Source organism: Nelumbo lutea, chromosome 4 (assembly GCF_056320005.1).
Source record: "Nelumbo lutea isolate HS-2025 chromosome 4, American lotus-T2T, whole genome shotgun sequence".
Taxonomy (NCBI): Eukaryota; Viridiplantae; Streptophyta; class Magnoliopsida; order Proteales; family Nelumbonaceae; genus Nelumbo; species Nelumbo lutea.
The window spans coordinates 5,503,010-5,524,404 of NC_142687.1; the positions used below are offsets into that span (position 1 = coordinate 5,503,010).

The window sequence follows — 21,395 nt, forward strand, 5'->3', positions numbered from 1 at the left end:
TATGTCGGCAGGATGGAATTGGAGGCTTTCTTTTGGAGGTAAATGTTGCTGGAGAAGCCCAAAATTATCTTTGGGGAGAAGGTATTTGTGAAAAAAAATGTAGAAAATGTGGGAAGAATTTCAATGAATGGGTAGGAGGAGAAAATGAAAGATGATTCCGACGTTACAGATTTTTAATGGTATTAAGGTAAGACTTTTGGTTGGATTATGAAACCGTTGAGAGATAAAAAAAAAAAAAAGTTAGAATATTTGAGGTGTACGCTCTAACATATTTGAAAGAGTTATTAACAGTCTCAAAGGATGTGGAGGGTGTGAGTTCAAGAAGAAAAGTTATGAATTGTTTTTATTTTTATACATTTTTTTGTTTTATACACTTGTATTACTATAGGAAGGCTAGCTGTGGGATGGTGGTTGGTGGGGAGACCCTAGAGCCTAGACCCCTACTCTTCAAAAGTAGGAAAAGTTTGTGTCCTATAAAACTAAAACAAAGGGTTGTGTTCGACATTCATTAAATACCAGAAACACTAACAACATCGTTCGAACATGCCAACTGCTGAGTTGCTGAGTTGGAAAGATCTCTCATCTCTCTCATCTCTCTCATCTCTGGTTGGTTGTAGCGGAGGCGGAGATAATATTAACATCATTCACCTGTATCGGATCCGGATCCGGATGAGGTACCCTTCCATCACCTCAAGGGTCGTTTTATCCGCTCCATCCACGTTCTTCATCTGAGACTCTTCCCTGCACGTGTTTTTCCTGTACGTAACTGCGTGGGCCTCAAACAATTACAGTTCTCAAACTTCAAACTTCAAACTACACTGGTTGCGTTGCAGGTTGCAGGTTGCACTGCTTACACGCAGTAGGGATAAGTGGACTGCGTTCCACCTCAGAAATCTGAAATCCTAACAGTTGGATTTAACCAACAGTAATTAATGGGTCAACCGTAGTATGTGTCAGTGTCACCCGTTTTAGTGACCAAATGGGCCCATGGGTGGATGGAACTACGCGTCCTATAGGTCCAGCCCAACAACATACATCACTGTTATTGTTTGTATCGGCCAATCTCTTTCTCAACAGTCAACACTCGAGTGTCTAACTGAATCCTGGAACGTTGGAAGGTTGGGAGTCTTCTCTTTTTCTTTCTTTTCTTATTCATTCCAACTCCTAGGCTAAATCCTAATGGTAATAAAGAAAAAGCAAAGTAAGACTGACTTTACCACTATTATTAAGTAAATGATAGAGGTGAAGTAAACATCAATCATTCAAGGGAGGATAAGAAATTAGTAGGAATTAACCAAACACGACATAATTATTAAGTTTGTGTCTTTGTTTCTATCTAGACTTAGAACCAATAAGCTAAGCTCGTACTGGCCTTCTTCACGACAGCAATATTCCTTCACTTGGTACAATTAATGGAAGACCAGCCAAACCAGTTTGCAGAACCAACAACTACACACAACATGGGAGGACGAGCAGAAGGGGGGGGGGGGGGGGGGGAAGAGAAGTTGAAAGCAATTATCTGCACCAGACACTCCTAAAGAGGAGCCCAACTCTTCCTTCTAATCCTTTATCTATGGTTGGAGCTAAGGTCACCCACATGGAGAGCTTGGACTATGAGTAAGATCACCACGATCGTCTCTATCTCTGCAGTTCAAGTCTCGTGATGATCGGTTCCGTATAATCCCATAAACAATTAAACTGTTTGCTCTTCTCTTCTTCATTCTCTCGTGATGCAGGATTAATGAGAACGATCTCTTTAAGCATGATTGGAGAAGCCGATCCAGGATTCAAGTCCTGCAATATATATTCTTGAAATGGACGCTCGCCTTCCTTGTTGGTCTTCTAACCGGGATTGTTGCCACCTTCATCAATCTCGCCGTCGAAAATATTTCTGGGTTCAAGATTCTAGCTGTGACTGATTTGGTTACCAAAAGAAGTTGAGTCATCTTATATATGTATTTCAAACTCTACTGTGTTGACATCAGAGAATCTTTTAATCAATCTGTTTAGGATTTGCATTGAGGTTTTTGTATTGGTGATCGTTGTGCAGATATGTTTTGGGATTCCTCTATTTCACGGGGGCTAATCTGGCGTTAACCATGGTCGCTGCGATCCTCTGTGTTTGTTTTGCACCTACTGCGGCTGGCCCAGGGATACCGGAGATCAAAGCTTATCTGAATGGTGTTAATACACCCAACATGTTTGGTGCTTCAACATTGATTGTCAAGGTAAGGTCTCCCCAACAGCATTTCTTGGAGCTTCAACATTGATTGTCAAGGTAAGGTCTCCCCAACAGCATTTCTTGGATCATATTCATTCAATCAGAAATGCAGTGTTTTGAGTTTTCAGACAGTTTTACAGGAAAACAGGTCTGTTTTGAGATTGATCAGAAAAGCATTTTTAGGTGATAATTCCAATTCACCGTACTTAATTAACAATCCTGGTTCTATAATTGGAAGTTACAATAGTTTAATTGTTAGATGATTGATAACAATAATTCAGTGGATTCAGACAGAGAACCATCAGGTCTTAGGATTAAGTTGGAATTGACATGTTCCGAGCCTGAGTTTTATCTCAGAAGCATTTCCGAGCTCATATATGGAGCTTGTCCAATTCCCTAAGATATGAAATATGAGCTTTGTTCAGACAAAAGTAGTCTGAATTTTGAGTTTTCAGACAGTTTTACAGGAAAACAGGTCTGTTTTGAGATTGATCAGAAAAGCATTTTTAGGTGATAATTCCAATTCACCGTACTTAATTAACAATCCTGGTTCTATAATTGGAAGTTACAATAGTTTAATTGTTAGATGATTGATAACAATAATTCAGTGGATTCAGACAGAGAACCATCAGGTCTTAGGATTAAGTTGGAATTGACATGTTCCGAGCCTGAGTTTTATCTCAGAAGCATTTCCGAGCTCATATATGGAGCTTGTCCAATTCCCTAAGATATGAAATATGAGCTTTGTTCAGACAAAAGTAGTCTGAATTCTCCAAACCGAGTCAGCTGCCCAGACCTTTTCCAAAGTAGTCTCATTACAAGGCAATTTCATGAGTTTGATTCCATTCTGAAACCAATTTGGAAGAAGAGATGATGAAGCGTGTCGAGTAAAACATCCTTAATTTATATGGCATTGAGATTCAACTTGAAAAACCTTGATATTTTTCAGATCGTTGGGAGCATCGCAGCGGTCTCCGCTGGGCTAGATCTAGGAAAGGAAGGACCTCTGGTACACATTGCAACCTGCATTGCTTCCTTGGTAGGACAAGGTGGGCCAGATAATTACCGCCTCAAATGGCGCTGGCTGCGCTACTTCAACAACGACAGGGACCGCAGGGATCTCATCACCTGCGGCGCAGCTTCCGGTGTCTGTGCGGCTTTCCGAGCCCCTCTAGGTGGTGTCCTATTTGCTCTCGAAGAGATTGCAACATGGTGGAGGAGTGTCCTTCTGTGGAGAACTTTCTTCAGCACCGCTGTGGTGGTGGTGGTGCTCAGGGGGTTCATGGAGTATTGCAGATCTGGGAATTGTGGGCTGTTCGGAGAAGGAGGTCTGATCATGTTCGATGTAAGCTCAGTTTTCGTAAGTTTCCATGCGATGGATCTCATCTCCGTCACTGTGATTGGAGTTATTGGTGGGGTGTTGGGGAGCATATACAATTACCTTCTTCATAAGGTCCTCAGACTCTACAGTCTAGTTAACGAGTAAGAAAAGTGCTTTGACGCCATAATAGCCACCAGTTATAATATTGCAACCTTTCAGCTTACTAATTACTACAGGTTTGGTTGATCTTTATCGTCTGTCCTGTCCTGCTGTATTTTGCAGGAAAGGAAGATTGCACAAGCTTCTCCTCAGTATCATGGTCTCCCTATTTACCTCTGCATGTCTTTACTTCCTGCCTTTTCTCGCTGGCTGCTCGCGTTGTGATCCCTCCCTCCCCGACACAGAGTGTCCCACCAACAGCAGGAGTGGAAACTTCAGGCAATTCAACTGTCCACCTGGCTATTACAATGATCTGGCCACTCTCCTCCACACCAGCAATGACAATGCCGTCCGGAACATATTCTCCACCTCCACCCAAAAAGAATTCCACCCATTATCCCTTATCATCTTCTTTGCACTCTACTGTATCCTGGGTCTCTTCACCTTCGGGATTGCTGTTCCGTCAGGGCTCTTCCTCCCAATCATTCTCATGGGCTCTGGCTACGGCCGCCTGCTTGGTCTTTTCATGGGATCCTACACAAGCATTGACCAGGGACTCTATGCTGTCCTTGGTGCTGCCTCCCTCATGGCCGGTTCGATGAGGATGACTGTCTCCCTCTGTGTCATTTTTCTTGAGCTCACCAACAACTTAGTCCTGCTCCCCATAACCATGATCGTCCTGCTCATTGCCAAAACAGTTGGGGACTACTTCAACCCAAGCATATACGAGATCATCCTGAAAATGAAAGGCCTACCTTTCTTGGAAGCTCACCCTGAGCCCTGGATGAGGAACCTCACTGTCGGTGAGCTTGCTGATGCCAAGCCAGCGGTAGTCACCCTTCATGGCGTTGAGAAGGTCTCACGTATTGTCGAGGTACTGCGAAACACCAAACACAATGGTTTCCCCGTGGTTAACCAAGAAGCTATTTATCCCTTCGACCCCGTGGGGCTGCGTCTGCCCGCTGCTAGTGCTGGGCCTGGGACAACAGAACTGCATGGGCTGATCCTGAGAGCACACCTTCTCGCAGCACTGAATGAGAAATGGTTTCTGAGCGAGCCGAGAAGAACAGAAGAGTGGGAAGTAAGAGAGAAATTTACTTCAGCGGTACTGGCAGAGAGGGGGAGAAAGATTGAGGAGGTGGCAATAACGGAGGATGAGATGGAAATGTATGTAGATTTGCATCCCCTTACCAACACCACCCCATATACAGTGGTGGAGAGTATGTCAGTGGCGAAGGCTATAGTGCTCTTCCGGCGGGTTGGGCTCCGTCAGATGCTGATTATACCCAAGTATCGAGCAGCCGGGGTAAGTAAAAACCCATCAAATTCAAATCTCTCTTTACGTAGTAGATGTAATAATAGGTTTTTATTCTCCACCCCTCGTATGAAAATGAAAGCCCATTCCTGAACAAACATAAGCCCTGAAATTTAATTATTTATAGTGATGAGACAACAAAGATAAAACACTAAATCAAACAGGCTTATTCAGGGACCAAATAAGTTTTTGTTCTGCAATTCTAAATGAAATTGCATATTTGTATGCAAAATGAAATTTCCCAGATTCTACAAATTTTCCTTTTTCCCCTTAAATTATCATTAACTGTTACATTGGATTTGCAGATATCTCCTGTGGTGGGAATTCTGACCAGGCAAGACCTAAGAGCCAGCAACATTTTAAGTGCCTTCTCTCATCTAGCAAAAAGTAAGGGACTAGAACGAAAGTGAGTGATACATTATTCATAACCAGTGGAAAATTTTCATTTTTTTTTTTTTGTATTCCTTGAACTCTGTATCAATATTAGATTCTTTTTTCGTCAATCAAGAAGGGATAACAAGCCAAGAATACGTATGCAAATTTTTCATCTTTATAATTATTTCCTACCATGTTTATTTATTGGTCAAGAATAAATGTATTCCAGTTTCATCAATTCATCCTAGAGAGAGGGACTGTGTGTTAATTTTTCCAATTTTCTGTTTCCATTATTTTCCTATAATTTCATCTCATTTCCCATTCCTCCATCAACCATGTAAATTTCCATTGCCTACTTCAATTTTTTTAGGTGTAGTAAAACAAAAGGAATGCAATTGCAAACTTTTTACTTGATTTGGCATCAAAACCGAGAATAAACCGTTTATTGACAATTAGGCGCCATTAGGCACCACATCATCATAACAGTGAATAAATGCTTCCCCTTTAAGGAAAGTGTTAAAATGAAATTTCCCCAATGTTTAGTATGTACATAAATCAAGACCAACTTTTATCAATACTGATACATACAAATTGGTATGATGGGATAAATGCTTGGTGTGGTGATGACATAGCACTGTTTATCAAAATGCCCCTCAAGAAATGCCCATGGAACCAAACATACGCTCTAATCCATTGACGTTTTCTGGAATGCTGGTCTAGTGATTTTTGTCCAGTTCAATTCCTGGAATGCGCTGGTCTCAATCTCACTTCCACTCAGTTTTTGAAATTCAAAGTACAAATAGCAACCAGGTCATTTTTTTGCTCAAATTGTCAACTCCACAACAATAATTCTGGGCTCCTAGAAGTAAATTCATGGGAGAATGATGGTTCAGCCCAGGGTTAGAATTTTCAGGCCCAAAGTACATTTTGGGTAGATGTCAGCTCAGAATTGATACCAACGGGCAATCAATGAAGTATGATCCAGTGTGTTTTCAAGATTTCAATAAGCGAAATGATTCTTATAATTACGATGATGATTCCATTTTATTTGAACTTGTAAAAAATGAATCAGAAAATTTTCATTCCACGTGAGCAAACTAAAAGCTCACAAAATTCTGTATCAACTTTTTCCAAATAGGAATAAGAAACATAAGGATATACAAAATTCAATTAGCAAATAGTATGTACAACTTTAATCTATATAACTATTTCCGTACAGGTTAGTCAAGAATAAACAAATTCAATTTTTGAATGTGAACAAAAGAGGCAGCATCTTTGAACTTCTAGTTTCTGGCAAGAATATCTTGTCTCTGTGCTTTCTTCTTCTTTTTTCCTGTTTTCTTTTTCTTGGCGCTAATTCCTGGTCCCCGTTTGAACACGGCCAGAATCTCGATGCTGCATCCATAGTTCATGGTGCAATGTTTAGGAATAAAAGTAAATTTCACAGATGCAATTTTTAGATGGAAGCTTCATGATCATGGATGCTCCTACTTAAGAAATTTTCCATTATCCGTTTCTTTTCCGTGTAAAGATAAGATCCATGAGACTGAATTTATCACCTAAACGCAGAGCAGGCAGGAAGGTGTTGATATCCCTGATTGTGTTCAAAAGTCTAAAAGTAACACTTCCCCCCATGCCTACTTGAATTAGATGCTTATTTTCAAAGATATTTATGATAAAAATATAAAAATATAACTATTCTTGACAGTATTATTAGGAATAATGGTTATTCAAAAAGACAGACTTTTTTATGCATCGTGAAACAAAACTTGTTATAGGAGAACAACGGCCTGGAACTAGTCTCTGCAAGAAGGGAATTACATAGAGAGATGCACATTCTACAATTCTACTCGCTCTAGAAAACCACTTGTAGAAAGAAAGTCATAAAGGCAGTTGACCAAATACAACTGTGATTTGGAAACATGAGTAATGGGAAAATAATTAATATATCAACATTTCCAAGTAAGAAGACATAATATATCAAACGGGATGAAATACCTGTTAGTGCCTGGAAAGAAATTGAAAGCATGGGCTTTCTCCAAATGCCATGCCTTGCTAGACAACAGAGATTTGCAATCCTGTTCAAAACCCTGCCGCATTAGAAATTATGTACATACACGCATTTCCAACTTCAAAAGAGTTTTTTTTATCAGCAACTTCGAAAGAGATTTCATAACCATAATTAAAACTAACTACTCTATTAGGACAGAAATACCTCCTTAAAGCTTTCCCACCCACAGCTTATATAGATAAGAGTTTGAGGCAATGCATGACTTTTCTCGGGACTTTTGCTCTCAATCTGAACAGATGCTTCTCTAGCCCGTAGAATCCAAGGCCTTTTTTCATCTTTTACCTTTGAAAAGGAACTGAGGAATACAAGTAAAAGGTATTAATCACTCCAATAGAACTACAGAAGATCAATTACCCAAATTTCCTCAAGAATCATAATTTACTCTAGACATTGACCAAATCAACACTTACAAAATAACTACCTTTCAGATGCTGCAGCTTTATGCTCAGATGATTCTAAAGTTTGTAATGCATTGATAAGAGATTGGTCCAACCCTTTCCTAGGAGGATCAACAACAACTACATCTGTTCCCTCAAGCCAAGATAGAGGTCCCTGATACAACCAAAGAAAAAATATCATAAATATAAACTCTTAGCCACCATAGAACTTCCCTTGAGCAACTAAAGAGTGGGTAGTTTTCTTTGGAAGATGAAGTTTTTAGACACTTTTCATCATTAAAAAAAAATTATAGTATGATATAAACAAATATGTCAACAAATTGCCAAACTTAAGAAAAAAATCAGATGCTAATTGGACGCTGACAATTGAAGTGTCTGCATGATGCCAGCTGATACTGCAATCCACAAATTTTGGCAAGCGTCCAACTGTTTTCTCAAAAGAGAGCTTTGACTCTTTATTAATATCAACACATTTCACAGACCTGCAAATAGGGAGTTCTTTCAATTAAATCGCAACTCATACTTTAGTAGAAGAATGTGGCATTCAAACATTTAAAAGCAATAGATTAAAGACATCTTGGTACTTGCCGACATTTTCTAGTAGCAGCTAATGATAATCCAATCACACCAGCCCCTGCATATAGATCAGCAATAGATGCACCATAGGGTACATACTTTTGTAACTTCCGGAGCAAGGAATCAAAAGCCTGCAAAGATAGACTTCATGAACAGAATATCTCAAGCATAATACAAACTATTTAAGTTCAGTCTGCTTTTTTCCAATCATCAGTTAATGATTATCTTTGGGCAGTGAGTGATGGGACCTGCATCCTACAAAATACAAATGATATGTAGATGGTTAGATGAGGCCCAAACAAAACTTCATTGGAGAAACCCTACAATCATATTGTTTTGGACTAATAGATGGAGGGTGTTAGGGACATTAGTATCACAATATTTTCTTAATAGAGTAATCCCAATGTAGCACTGCCCACCTGTCTTTGTCTACAGAGTGCCAAAACTTTTTTCAATAATAAAAATACTTCAATATTTAGACTCCATTAGTTTCATTTTAGAGAAGAAAGATTCAACCTGAAATGTTTTAATTATATTTCTGCCCCCTTTGAGAAAAAAAAAACATTGTTTTCTGCCCAACTATAGAGAACCAAATGCATCCATAGCACCAATATTTCTCAATTGCAGTTTGCTGATGACATAACTTGGTGAAAGGATTCAAAGTGGGAAGGGACAAAATTCACATTTCACACTTACAGTTTGCTGATGACATAATTTTGTTCTTGGATGCCTCCATAACCAATATCACAAACACTAAAAGGATAATTGAATGTTTCAAACTTATCACTAGTTGGAGAGGTTAACTTTTGCAAAAGTTCTATGGTAGCTCTTAACTCAGTGGAAGTGGAACTTCTGGAGAGCTTCAAATCTTTGTTGGGGTGTAACGAGGAGAGTCTTCCTATCTCATATCTATGGATGCCTCTTGGAGGGAATCCAAAATCTCTCAATTTCTGGAGACCATGGTGTAGAAATGTGAGAATAAACTTTCATCTTGGAAGAAGTGTTCTCTCTCAAAAGGGGAAAGGCTTACTCTCTTGAAGGCCTCCTCAGCAAATATGCCTGTCTACTTCCTTTCAATCTTCCAGATTCCAACCAAAATCAGAAATCAGATTGAGAAGCTTCAAAGGAACTTTCTTTGAGAAGGAGGTTGGGAAAATAGAAGTCACTTAGTCAGTAGGAAACAAGTTTGCAAGCCTAAAGAGGATGGTGGTTTGGGAATTGGGCACTTAAAAGAGAAAAATTCTTCTCTCTTAAGTAAATGGCTGTGGAGGTTCCCTAAAGAACCCAATGCTCTTTGGACAGCTGTCATCTCAAGCAAATATGGATCAAATGTAAATGGGTGGGATAACAAACTCCATTTGAACAGGATAAAGTCCACAAATCCATGGAAAGGTATCATCTCCACCCATACTTCTTTCTTTCCTTTTATAAGATATAAAGTGGAAAATGGCTCTAAAATAAAATTCTGGAAAGACCATTGGTGGGGGGAATCTACCCTTGCAGCCTCTTTCCCTAGACTTTTTAACCTTACCCTTGACCAAGAAGCCACTATTTCTTCCTGCCTTCCAGACAAAACTGTTGAGAACACCCTAAACCTTCGACTCAGAAGACCCCCAAGGGATTCGGAAATTTCTGAATTAATAGACTTAATTCAGACCCTTAAAGAAGCCTACATCTTCCCCTCCAATTCTGACACCCGAATCTGGACCCTGCACCCCACTGGAAAATTCTCTTCTAAGTCTATGTTCAAGGTTTTGATTGCTGATGGCCAACATCCCTCTTTTCCTTTTAAGAAGATCTGGTGTAGCCACATCCCCTCAAGAGTTTGTTTCTTTGCCTGGGAAGCTTGTCTCCAGAAATTAAACATTTGTGATCTCTTGCAAAAAATGTTTTTGGGAAGACTGTCCATCTCCCCTCATGTTTGTTTTTTATGCTTCAGTGAAGGTGAATCAGCAGATTACATTTTCCTTCACTGCAAATTCACCCAAAAGATTTGGTTCCATTTCCTGAAAATGGCAGGTTACAGTTGGGCTATACCAAAGCATGCTATGGATAGGTTTAAGTAAAAGGGGTAAAGTTTACTGGTAATCAGCGTTACATGCAGTGTTGTGGGGAGTTTGGGATGAAAGAAACAAACGGTGGTTTGAAAATAAATTCAGGCCCCTGGAGGAGCTAATTTCATTTCTTACCTTTGCGACCTCTGGACGGTGAACTCAGACCTGTTCGAAGGACTCTCAGTCAATGATCTCAATAGAGATGCTTACCCCTTTCTATTTCTCCCTCACCTCCATCAATCATCCTCGCGATATCCTGAACCCATCAGTGAAGGAGTGATGATCCTAAACTTCGATGGAAGTGCTTTAGGTAACCCCAGATTAGCTGGTATCAGAGGAACACTAAGTGATGAAAGGGACAACATTTGCTGAACTTTTAGCGGACCAATTGGTTTGGTAGATTCGACGAAGGCTGAAGTAATGGCTGTTCTCACAGGAATCAAAATAATAAAAAGTTTGGGAATCCAAAATATAATCATTGCATGTGATTCAGCAAATACTATAAAATGGTTAAGAGACAAAGAGGGGGGGGGGGGGGGGGGGACCTTGGAGATTGAGTCGCCATTTAGCAGAGGCTAGGGACTCTTTGGACTGCCTAAATGTAAATTTAGTTTGGATTCCTAGGGAATGCAATCATACAGCAGATAGCTTAGCTAAATGTGGTGTTCTTAGAGCATTTGTATGGCGACAAGCTTCCTCCTTTGTAACTTGTAGGGGTTCTTCCCCTGCTTTGTACATCTTCTCATGTACCTCTTTTTCTCTTAATGAATCCTGGTTAAATTTTCTCAAAAGAAAAAAAAATCTCAATTGCAGTAAATGTTATGCATCCCACATTTTTGTTATCCAATCATTGCATTAGGAACAATATTACACCTAATCATGAAGTAGATCCCTTTATGTAGCCGACTCTAAAAGTAATAAACATTATGGTTTTAATTAAAATTGCTAAAACAATGAATAATGGCATTTAAATTTAAATAGTCTAGGACATCAACCATACCCATGCATGTTTAAACGCCAAAGTTAAATAATATCTCATTTGAATGGAAGTTATCTAGTCATATATGAATTATAGAATTTATATAAGGTTTAATAATATTTAGTTACCATTTTCCAAATCTATGGTAGTGTAGTGCTAAGGAGAACACTACTCCCTGTCTCTCACTTGATGCATGATTCAAGGGAATCCATGGAGTGCAGCATTCCCATAGTTTTTTTTTTTTAATCAATGGGTGTTTCAATAGAATTTATAAATAATATACCATATTCCAACAATGAAGGATCCATCATAAACAAAAATTAGAAAAGAGTAGGAAAATGACTACCATTATAAAGTTCATTATCTGCTGTAATGGTAAATAACCATGAAGGCTCACCACTGCTACACATTATTTTCGTTGTTCAAACTATTGTAACTTTTAGTCTATTCTGTGCACTTGTAAAATGCTAAAATTCCATTTGAGCCTGGAGGTGGAAAGCCAAAAAATCCTGATGGAATATACAATTGGGTTACCCTTGTATTCGCCTGACCAAAGCTGGATGGAGCCAAAGATATATCAATGCCTCCAACATGTTCCCAAAAATTACTTTCTCCCAATAGATGCCTCCACCTATTTCCAAATATTATCTGCACAAGTATAACGCCTGTCAAGTTCCAAAATCCTCAAATGACATGAACCAGAACATCTCAAAAGGCTCCAAAATAAATTGCATAAAAGAAACCATCAAGAAACAATAAAAGATCTTGCTTAGATTGACATAGAGAAAAAGGTTTGAATCAAATGCCATCCCAAAATTATCCAAGAAGATCTTTTTTTTTTTTTTTTTTTTTTTGGAGGGGGGGGGGGGGGTTGAGGAGAAGGAAAGAAAGAATAGAATAGCAACTTCATCCTTGTTTTTTTTTTCTATTTTCCTTTCCATCTTGAATTTTTATCATATAAGGTCAATAACCTTCTTTAGTTACTAATTAATATGAAATTTCGCTATTAAAAACTTATTATAGAAGTATTATTTTTGAAAATAATGAAATTAATATATTTTAAGAGATTTTTATCTTTTAGATATGATGACTTGCCACATTTTGAGAGGGAATTTAATGTTCTTACCAAAGAGAATTACTATTTTTCCAATAAGTATGCATGCTGAATGGTATGTAAAACCATGAAACTAGCCACAAGTTAGTTCTTTATATTACAAAATTATTACTATCTAGACGACTAGGTGCCCCATTGTTGCCCATAATCGTCTAGATGACTTCACAACCATGAATGACACTTTTGATATGCCATCTTGAATCCATGACCCCTAAAATTCTCTTCTACCTCTTTGCATGCATCAGCTAGTTCTTATGGTCCATTTGGTTCGTAGGAATAGGGGTTTGGAATCGGAACCGGAATGGTCCAACCATTTGGTTGGGTGGAACCGGAATCCTATTCCCATTCCTGATGGAATGGCATTCCCCCATTGAGAGAATGGCAATTCCCTCCCTCCCCCTCCCTTGGGAATGAGAATCCATTCCAGTTGATTCCAATTCTGATTCCCATCTGCACCAAACAGGTGGGAGGAATAGAGTCAACAGACCATTCTGATTCTGATGGATTTCATTCCAATTCTGACTGCAAACCAAATGGACCCTTAATTGTATATTTGTTTGCATTTCCAATGTATATCAAGTCATCTGTAATTCTGTAACCATAGAGAATATAGCTTGGTTGAACCCAAGCAATAGTTTCAACAAGTAAGAAAGAATATGTTAATGGTAAAACATACCAACCCAGTACTGTCAATCAAGAAAAACTTGGAAAAGGCTCACTTGACAAGTTGACAAATCTATTGATAAACAGAAACATACCAATCCACTTGACAAGTGAAAAGAATAGTGCTTGATAAACAGAACCAATCCAATTTTCTTAAAGAAAACTAAAAAACGATTTTCCACTAGCAACCCATACCAATTCATTATTGTAAATCAAGAAACACCCAAAGAAAATGTAGTCTAACATTTGACAAATGAAGAAAAGAGTTATTGACAAACAAAAGCTGTACTTATTTTTTTTAAACTCACATTGTTAGTAGATGTCTGAAAGTTAACCCAAACAGAGTGAATTAGATGGATATTACTACTAGGACCACCATTCCTCCATAAGAACTGTAAACCACAACTGAAACATCATCTGTAAGGAAGAGATGCAGAAAAGGAAAAAAATAATTCAACCAATCTTGACGGACTAAAATGATCATACATTGGCCAAAGCATTTAACTTTTCTGAACTGGGTGAGTTCTCATTTCTTGAATTCCAAACCAACGAAACCTGTACTTTACCTGGAAACATATAGGCAATTCCAGTAATGTCATCTCTTTTCTTATTGCTTACCCTTCAAATTGCTTAAGACTTGAGAAACCTAAAAAAACTAAACGAATCTAGAATGTAAAATTAATAAGGCCATGCGTTATATTTGACCATTTCGGTATCTTTCTGAAGCCGGGATGGATGTGTTGTATGTCGTTACGGCCATCTGCATGCATCCATCGCCCATTACACTTCTAAAAAGAACACTTAAAAAACAAAAAGAAGAATAAATGCAATTATATTACATCACCATTTTAGTACAGTAGCATTATTGCTTACCTGCACGTATCGCAGCTCACCCGTCCCTTCATCTTCATTGTAAGGCTCCACGTCCAATTCAGTAATACCTGAGCAAAATGAAAAGAGAATACAAGACCAGAATTAAACAAAGCAAATTTTTTTTATAAAGAGCACAGGACAATAAAACAAATAGAGGAGTTAATACTTAAAACTAGGAAAAAAAGAACCGTGTGAGAGATATTGCCTTGTTTTAAAAGTTCAACGGCAAAATTAATGCTAGGATGGTGAGCTGCCAGATAGAGGAAAAATATAAGAGAAATCAAAATTAACCGGAGAAAAAAGAATATCTCAAAATCTCAAACACTTCAAAACAAAAAGTGCATAAAGAACTCTAACAGTCTAACCTAACCTTTACACAGTGGAATATCAACGACATTATGTGTACCCTCTTGATACAATCCAATCAAAGGGCTAGCCGATGAACCCCGAATAGCGAGTTTTGCACGGCATCTCCAACCCCACTATGAGATTCAAACAGTAACAAACCCTTGGTTGAGCGAAATGAAGAGAAATGCAAAGCACTGCAAACCAATCATGGACCTTACCAATCTACAACTATCAAAACTGAAACCGGAAATGCCGAGATTCTTAAAGAAATCGGCCACTTCATCGAGTATGACCGGTCGGTGGAGATTCCACTCGTGAGTGCAGCCAGAGCACCTGCAAATTAAACTCAAACAAAAGGTTAAGTTTAATTCCTTTAATCTCATACGTTGTTAGACAGTTAGAGCTAGAGAGAGGAAATTGTCATACGATTGGAAGTGTGGACATTGGAGGGCACAGGATAAGGAAGGCGCGGGAATAACGTTAGGGCTCTGTGGGATAGAAGGCGGTGAGGCGGGTTGAGAGCGCAATACGGAGGGCGCAAGGCGAGATGTGATGACGGAGGAGAAATGGGAGAAGAGCGAGACAGAAACAGACATTACGAAAGGTGATATCCTCTCAGACAGTAGACTCCTGATTTTGCCGCCCCTGGCGGGAATGGATAAAATATCCTATGCTCTCACTTCAGTCTTCACTGCTTCAGTATTGTAACCAGGGAACCGGAGGGAAAACTACAACAAACATCCCGAACTCGCCTTGGGTAGTACAGTACTAGTAGTAGTAGTAAAAAATCAGAAGCTTCCTGACCATCGCCAGGTTTCAATGGGTAAACCACCCTTAATTGATAATCGTATATCCCACTTCTAAAACAATTAACTTAGGGAGAATGACGGTTAGTGCGGCATTGATGCCAATTCTTGGGCGGACATTGATAAATAAAGTATAGATTGTTGACATTTCAATGTTTATACTTCTGTAGTGAAAATCAGAAATTTGCCTTGGGTCTGATAATTATAAAGATCCCTATACCATGGGCCTTTGATAATTATCCCCCAAAACTTTTATTTGCAAAAAAATAATAATAATAAACTTTCATTTGTAAATTGCAACAAGATAGGCTCTGTTTGTTTTGTTTGCACTATAATATATACTTTACATAAATACCTTTTTCTCGGTTCATGAATGTAAAATGGATTCATAGTTGTAAATATATTTTGTATTCTTCTTGTTTGTTTCAAATTGGTGTAAAGAACTGTACAATGCTCTCTCTCTCTCTCTATTTACAAAATAATCGAGATCTGCAAAGTACAAGTTTGCATCCATCAGATACAGTAGTGTACTCTCCCAACGACAGGAATGCCAGAAAAAAAAACACATTTTTCCCCTCTTTATCTTAATCGATTCACTTTTGTATGGCAAACAAAGGCTCACAAACCCAAACCGGAGTATATAAATACCCCGCTTGTATTTCAAACAAACGCAGCCTTAAGAATTTTTCTTTCCATAATATTATTCCAATCGAGAAATGGAATCACTTTTCCATCTGGGTGGGTGGTGGCTTGGTCAATCCATAATATTACTCATAAAATAAAAATATAAAAAATATGTAAAAATTGGACATATTCAGACAAAAATAAGCGTGGTAAATGCAAATTATTGGATACAAATATGATAAAGAAAAAAATATAAAAAACGATGCATGACACAATGATTAACGGTTTAACTAGTCATGCCACTAGGTTGTTGATCAAAGTCTAACAATTTTTTTGTACGATGAAAATGACCAAGAAATGTGGCCAGGTGGCAGGTCAAATGGTCCGATCATCCGGGTTGACATTGGTTAAAAATACTAGTTGGCATCACTAAATAGTCTTTCAGATCATTGCATGTGTTATAACTTTGTTGGTTTAGATACTTGATTGATAACGCGATACTGCATTATATACATTTCTCCCTTTGTACAAAGTAATGGAAGAAGATTCCAAATTCTTTGTCATGAGCCTTAACTATATCTGGAATCAATTTGCTATTTTAAGGGGTGTTCAACAACATGATTGCTTTTGTTCTTGGTGTTTTTGCTTATGTAGCAGTTGCTTTTGTTTTTTGTTTTCAAAAGTAAAGCCAACCATGTTGTCAAACTGCCCCTTGGTGGGTATATTAAAACAAATAATAAATTCTTGCTTTTAGCTGACAACTATGATACGCTCAAGTTATCTAACAAGAGGGAGAAGGATCTAGAATAAGGAGAAGAGAGAGAGAGAGAGAGTTTGTTTGTAGAAAAACCAATGCCAACTCCATTCATTCAGGCTATATTTATAGCCTTATGGTGCTACAAACTGGGAGTAGAAATAGGAACTACTGCCCCTTAATCTAGGAGCTTATCAACAAAAAAACATAATGCACTTATCTAGGAAACAGAATGCACTTATCTAGAAACAGAAATTGAAGACTTATCTAATGCACTTATCTAGGAAACAGAATGCACTTATCTAGGAGCAAAATTGAAGACTTATCTATTCTAACAGAATTAAAACTGAATGGATAAGGCTTATCCCAATTAAGAGCTAACATGATCGGGTCTTCTGCTGCTATCCACTTTGACCGGGTCTTCGGCTGCTGCATGCATGCACGTATCATTCTCCTCCCCCCCTGAAGGACCCTTGTCCGCAAGGAAGTCGGGATAAACTTTTCTGAAGCGCCATTCATTCTCCCAGGTTGCATCCTCAGCTGGCGCCCCAATCCATTTGACCAAGACTTCAGATTTTGGGCGGTATTTGCCCTTGTGAATAATACGGCGATCCAGGATTGCTTCCGGTTGGGGTAGGATGGTCGAAGTATCCGAGATTGGAGGAAGCTGAGTGGAAGTAGGGGTGATGGGTCCCAAGTGCTTCCGCAACAAACTGACATGAAACACATTGTGGATTTGAGAGCCGGGGGGCAAGGCTAAGCGGTAGGCTACTGGACCAATCTTCTCAATGATTGGGTACGGCCCAAAATAACGTGGGGCGAGCTTCATGGAACGCCGAAACGCCACCGAGGTCTGCCGGTAAGGCTGTAGCTTCACATACACGAAGTCACCTGCTACGAACGAGACTTCTCGTCGGTGCTGGTCCGCTTGACATTTCATCCGGTTCCGGGCTACCTGGAGGTTATGTTGTAGCTCGCGTAGGATGATGTCCCGGTCACGCAAGTATTCGTCAACTGCCCCTACTCGAGCTGTACCCGGTACATAGGTCAGGAGACTAGGGGGTGGGATTCCGTAGACTGCTTCGAAGGGTGTCATTTTGGTGGAAGAGTGAGTGGAGGTGTTGTAGCTGTATTCTGCCCAAGGAACCCACTCTACCCATTTTCGCGGCTGGTCACCTACAAAGCACCGTAGATATTGCTCCAACGTCCGGTTAACAACTTCGGTTTGCCCATCGGTTTGGGGGTGGTAACTGGAGCTCATACACAATTTCGTCCCATGCATCTGAAAAAGTGTCTGCCAGAATGAGCTGATGAATACCTTGTCACGGTCGCTAACAATGGATGTTGGTACTCCGTGTAGGCGGACAACGTTGGCAACAAATGCCTTCGCGACTGTGGTGGCAGTGAATGGGTGTTTTAAGGGAATGAAGTGGGCATATTTTGTCAACCGATCCACAATTACCATGATAACCGTGTACCCATTGGAGGAAGGCAATCCTTCGATGAAGTCCATGGAGATGTCTGTCCACATTTGAGTAGGAATTGGTAATGGCTGAAGCAATCCCGTTGGTCTCATGCAATTTGTTTTGAAGCGCTGACATACGTCACATTGTTGCAAGAACTCCTTCACCGTCCGACGCATGTGGGGCCAAAGGAAGCTGTGCTTGATGCGAGAGAGGGTCTTATGAAACCCAAAGTGTCCCCCTACAGGGGATGAGTGGCAGTCTGCCACCACCTTTGAAATCAAGGTGGAGGTGGGGCTCAAATAAATCTTGTCCCCCTTGAACCATACCCCATCCCGTTGAAGCAACTTGTGGGAGGGTCGCTTTTTCATCAATTCCCCATAAAAGGTGTCTTGTTTGACCTCTTCTTGTAGCGTCGGCCACCAGTTTGCGTGTGGTATAGAGATGGAAAGAAACTGAAATTCAGCCATACGTGACAAGGAATCCGCACCTTGGTTCTCAGCCCCTTTTTTATACTCGATCTCATAGTCGTAGCCCAGTATCTTTGGCAGCCACCGCGTTTGTGCCGGTGTGGTTATCCTCTGCTCGAGTAAATATTTAAGACTTTTTTGGTCGGTGCGGACTGTGAATGGTTTCCCAAGCAGATATGGGCGCCATTTCTTAACGGCTTTGACAATAGCTAACATCTCCTTCTCATAGGTGGATAATGCCAAGGTTGAACATTTCAATGCTTCACTGAAGTAGGCCACCGGTCGATTTTGCTGGATGAGGATGGCGCCAATCCCGGTTCCACTCGCATCGCATTCAATCACAAACCGTTGGGAGAAATCAGGTAGACGTAGGATTGGCGGTGAAGTGAGTGCCTTCTTCAATTGCTGAAAGACCAGCTCTGCTGCCTCGTTCCATTGAAATCCCCCTTTGGTCAACAGTTGGGTTAAGGGAGCTGTAATGCTTCCGAAGTCGTGGATGAACTTCCGGTAATATCCTGCTAACCCGAGGAAGCCACGGACCCCCTTTGCTGATGTCGGTGTAGGCCATGCGAGAACAGCTTGTATTTTGGCTGGATCAACGGACACACCTTGTTCTGAAATCACATGACCCAAGTACTCGACCCGCGAAACCCCAAATTGACATTTTGACATTTTTGCAAATAATTTGTTAGAGGATAATACAGTTAGAACAACTCTCAAATGAGATAGGTGGTCTTCCCATGATTTAGAATAAACCAGAATGTCGTCGAAGAAGACCAAAATAAATTCCCGGAGGTATGGGCAGAAGAGGTCGTTCATGAGGCTTTGAAAAGTTGCAGGTGCATTCGTCAAGCCGAACGGCATCACTAAGAACTCGTAATGCCCTTCATGTGTTCGGAAAGCCGTTTTAGGAACGTCTTCTTCTTGCACTCGAATCTGATGGTATCCCGACCGTAGATCTAGTTTGGAGTAAAATTTGGTGCCGTAGAGCTCATCTAATAATTCATCAATCACGGGAATGGGATACTTGTTTTTAATAGTGATTTCGTTCAGTGCTCGGTAATCCACGCAAAACTGCCAAACTCCATCAGCCTTCTTCACTAGCAAAACCGGCGATGAGAATGGGCTATTGCTTGGTCTTATCAGCCCTGTCTGCAAAAGCTCCTTCACCATCTTCTCTATTTCGGTCTTCTGGTAATACGGGTATCGATATGGCCTCACACTCACCGGTCCTTTGTCGGGAAGCAGTGCAATCCGGTGGTCATGTGGTCGTTTAGGAGGCAGGCTTGTGGGCGGCTCAAACACATGGGAAAATTTGGTGAGAAGGTGGTCCATCTCGGGTGGAAGAAAACCTGGTTGGCCGCTGCTATGTGAAGGAACTATTTGAAAAAAAAACCCCGTACCTTGTAACCCATTGCATTCCTTGTTGGTTAAGGCTTCGATGCTGGCTCGTCCCAATCCTTGGAAGGTGCAAGAGAGTCCCTCCTTTTTGAACGTCAAGGTTAGTTGTTTGTAATCCATCTCGACGGGTCCAAGCGTCTCTAGCCACTGTACTCCCAACACCAACTGGCATGCTGCGACGGGAAGAACATAATAGTCAGCGGTAACGGGGTGTCCTTGAATGGCGAGGGTGAGAGATCGGCACCGCCCCATACACTCGATCTTTTCACGGTTGGCCACCATAACTTGAAATTTCTTGTCTCGATTCATTGGCAACCCGAGCTTGGAGACGATGGCTTGGTCAATGAAGTTGTGGGTGCTGCCGCCATCAATTAATACGATCACATTCTTGTTTTCAAGTTTCCCAAGAACAGGTATGGTTTGCGGGTGCTCAGCTCCTGCAATAGCGTGGAAGGAGATTTCAGGGATGGCTTCTTGGTTTTCTTCCTCTGATTCGACAGTCTCCGCGTCCGCCGGTTCCGGATCCTCAATCATGAACAGTTGTGGACGTGCACAACGGTGGTCGGAGGTGAACTTCTCATCACAGTAGTAACACAACCCCTTCTCACGACATTCTCGCACCTCTTGGTTGGTGAGTCGCCGGAATGTTGAGGAAGGAGCACTGGAAACCTGGTTCGCGCGCAAGCTTGGTGGAGGCCCAAGTACACCGGCCATGGGGTTGGGCGACGCCTTCTGGGTTGTCATGGCTGATGGGGATCGAATTGGTTGGCTAGCTCTCCGCTGTAAGTGATTTCGTTCCTCAATTAACCGGGCCACTCCAATCGCCTCTATCAAAGTTCGAGGCTGCTTGATCTTCACATCTAAACGAACGTCATCACGAAGTCCTGCAATGAAACAGCCAATGAGAAAGCTCTCGGGCAGGCCGTCAACTTGGTGAGAGAGCCTCTCGAAGGCTTCTTAATAAGCCGTCACAGTGGTGGTTTGCTTTAGGCGGGTTAATGCCTCTGATGGGTCCTCGTAGTCGGTGGGGCCGAACCGTTGTAACACCGCTTTGGAGAGTTCTTCCCATGTGAGCGGTCTGCGATGCTTGGTCAACCACCTGTGCCACTGTAAGGCGATGCCTTCCAAATGGAAGGAAGCTAGCTGCACCTGTTGGTCCAGAACAATATTTTAAAATTCAAAATACTGCTCCGCCTTGTAAATCCAACCGCTCGGATCATCCCCATTAAATTTTGGGAATGACAGCTTGACGTGTTGATGAGGGTGGTCATGGGTGGAGCTTGAACGGGAAGTATGGGGCTGTGAGGATTCTTCATGGGCGAAGGAGTTGGTCTCGAGAGTGGTATTGGGAGTGGTTCGTGAGGCTCGAAGGGCTTGGAGTTCAATTAACACTGCTTGCAAGACTGTTCA

General features: G+C 40.7%; 2 protein-coding genes across 2 annotated transcripts; one reads left to right on the forward strand and one right to left on the reverse strand.

Moving 5' to 3' along the window:
• Nucleotides 1-1,344: 1,344 nt before the first annotated feature.
• Nucleotides 1,345-5,629, forward strand: LOC148853554 (chloride channel protein CLC-b-like). The gene is made up of 6 exons (XM_088983556.1): nucleotides 1,345-1,617; nucleotides 1,737-1,935; nucleotides 2,049-2,228; nucleotides 3,171-3,703; nucleotides 3,825-5,007; nucleotides 5,322-5,629. The coding sequence occupies exons 1-6, from the start codon at nucleotides 1,574-1,576 to the stop codon at nucleotides 5,424-5,426; spliced, it is 2,244 nt and encodes a 747-aa protein (XP_088839682.1). The 5' UTR covers nucleotides 1,345-1,573; the 3' UTR covers nucleotides 5,427-5,629.
• Nucleotides 5,630-6,433: 804 nt separating this feature from the next.
• LOC148853555 (S-adenosyl-L-methionine-dependent methyltransferases superfamily protein) lies at nucleotides 6,434-15,310 on the reverse strand. The gene is made up of 15 exons (XM_088983557.1): nucleotides 14,894-15,310; nucleotides 14,686-14,800; nucleotides 14,490-14,601; nucleotides 14,325-14,369; nucleotides 14,120-14,187; nucleotides 13,952-14,006; nucleotides 13,733-13,812; nucleotides 13,555-13,638; nucleotides 12,004-12,117; nucleotides 8,449-8,567; nucleotides 8,225-8,342; nucleotides 7,884-8,014; nucleotides 7,607-7,757; nucleotides 7,390-7,469; nucleotides 6,434-6,786 (listed from the first exon to the last, which is right to left on the reverse strand). The coding sequence occupies exons 1-15, from the start codon at nucleotides 15,061-15,063 to the stop codon at nucleotides 6,675-6,677; spliced, it is 1,554 nt and encodes a 517-aa protein (XP_088839683.1). The 5' UTR covers nucleotides 15,064-15,310; the 3' UTR covers nucleotides 6,434-6,674.
• Between the last annotated feature and the right edge of the window lie 6,085 nt (nucleotides 15,311-21,395).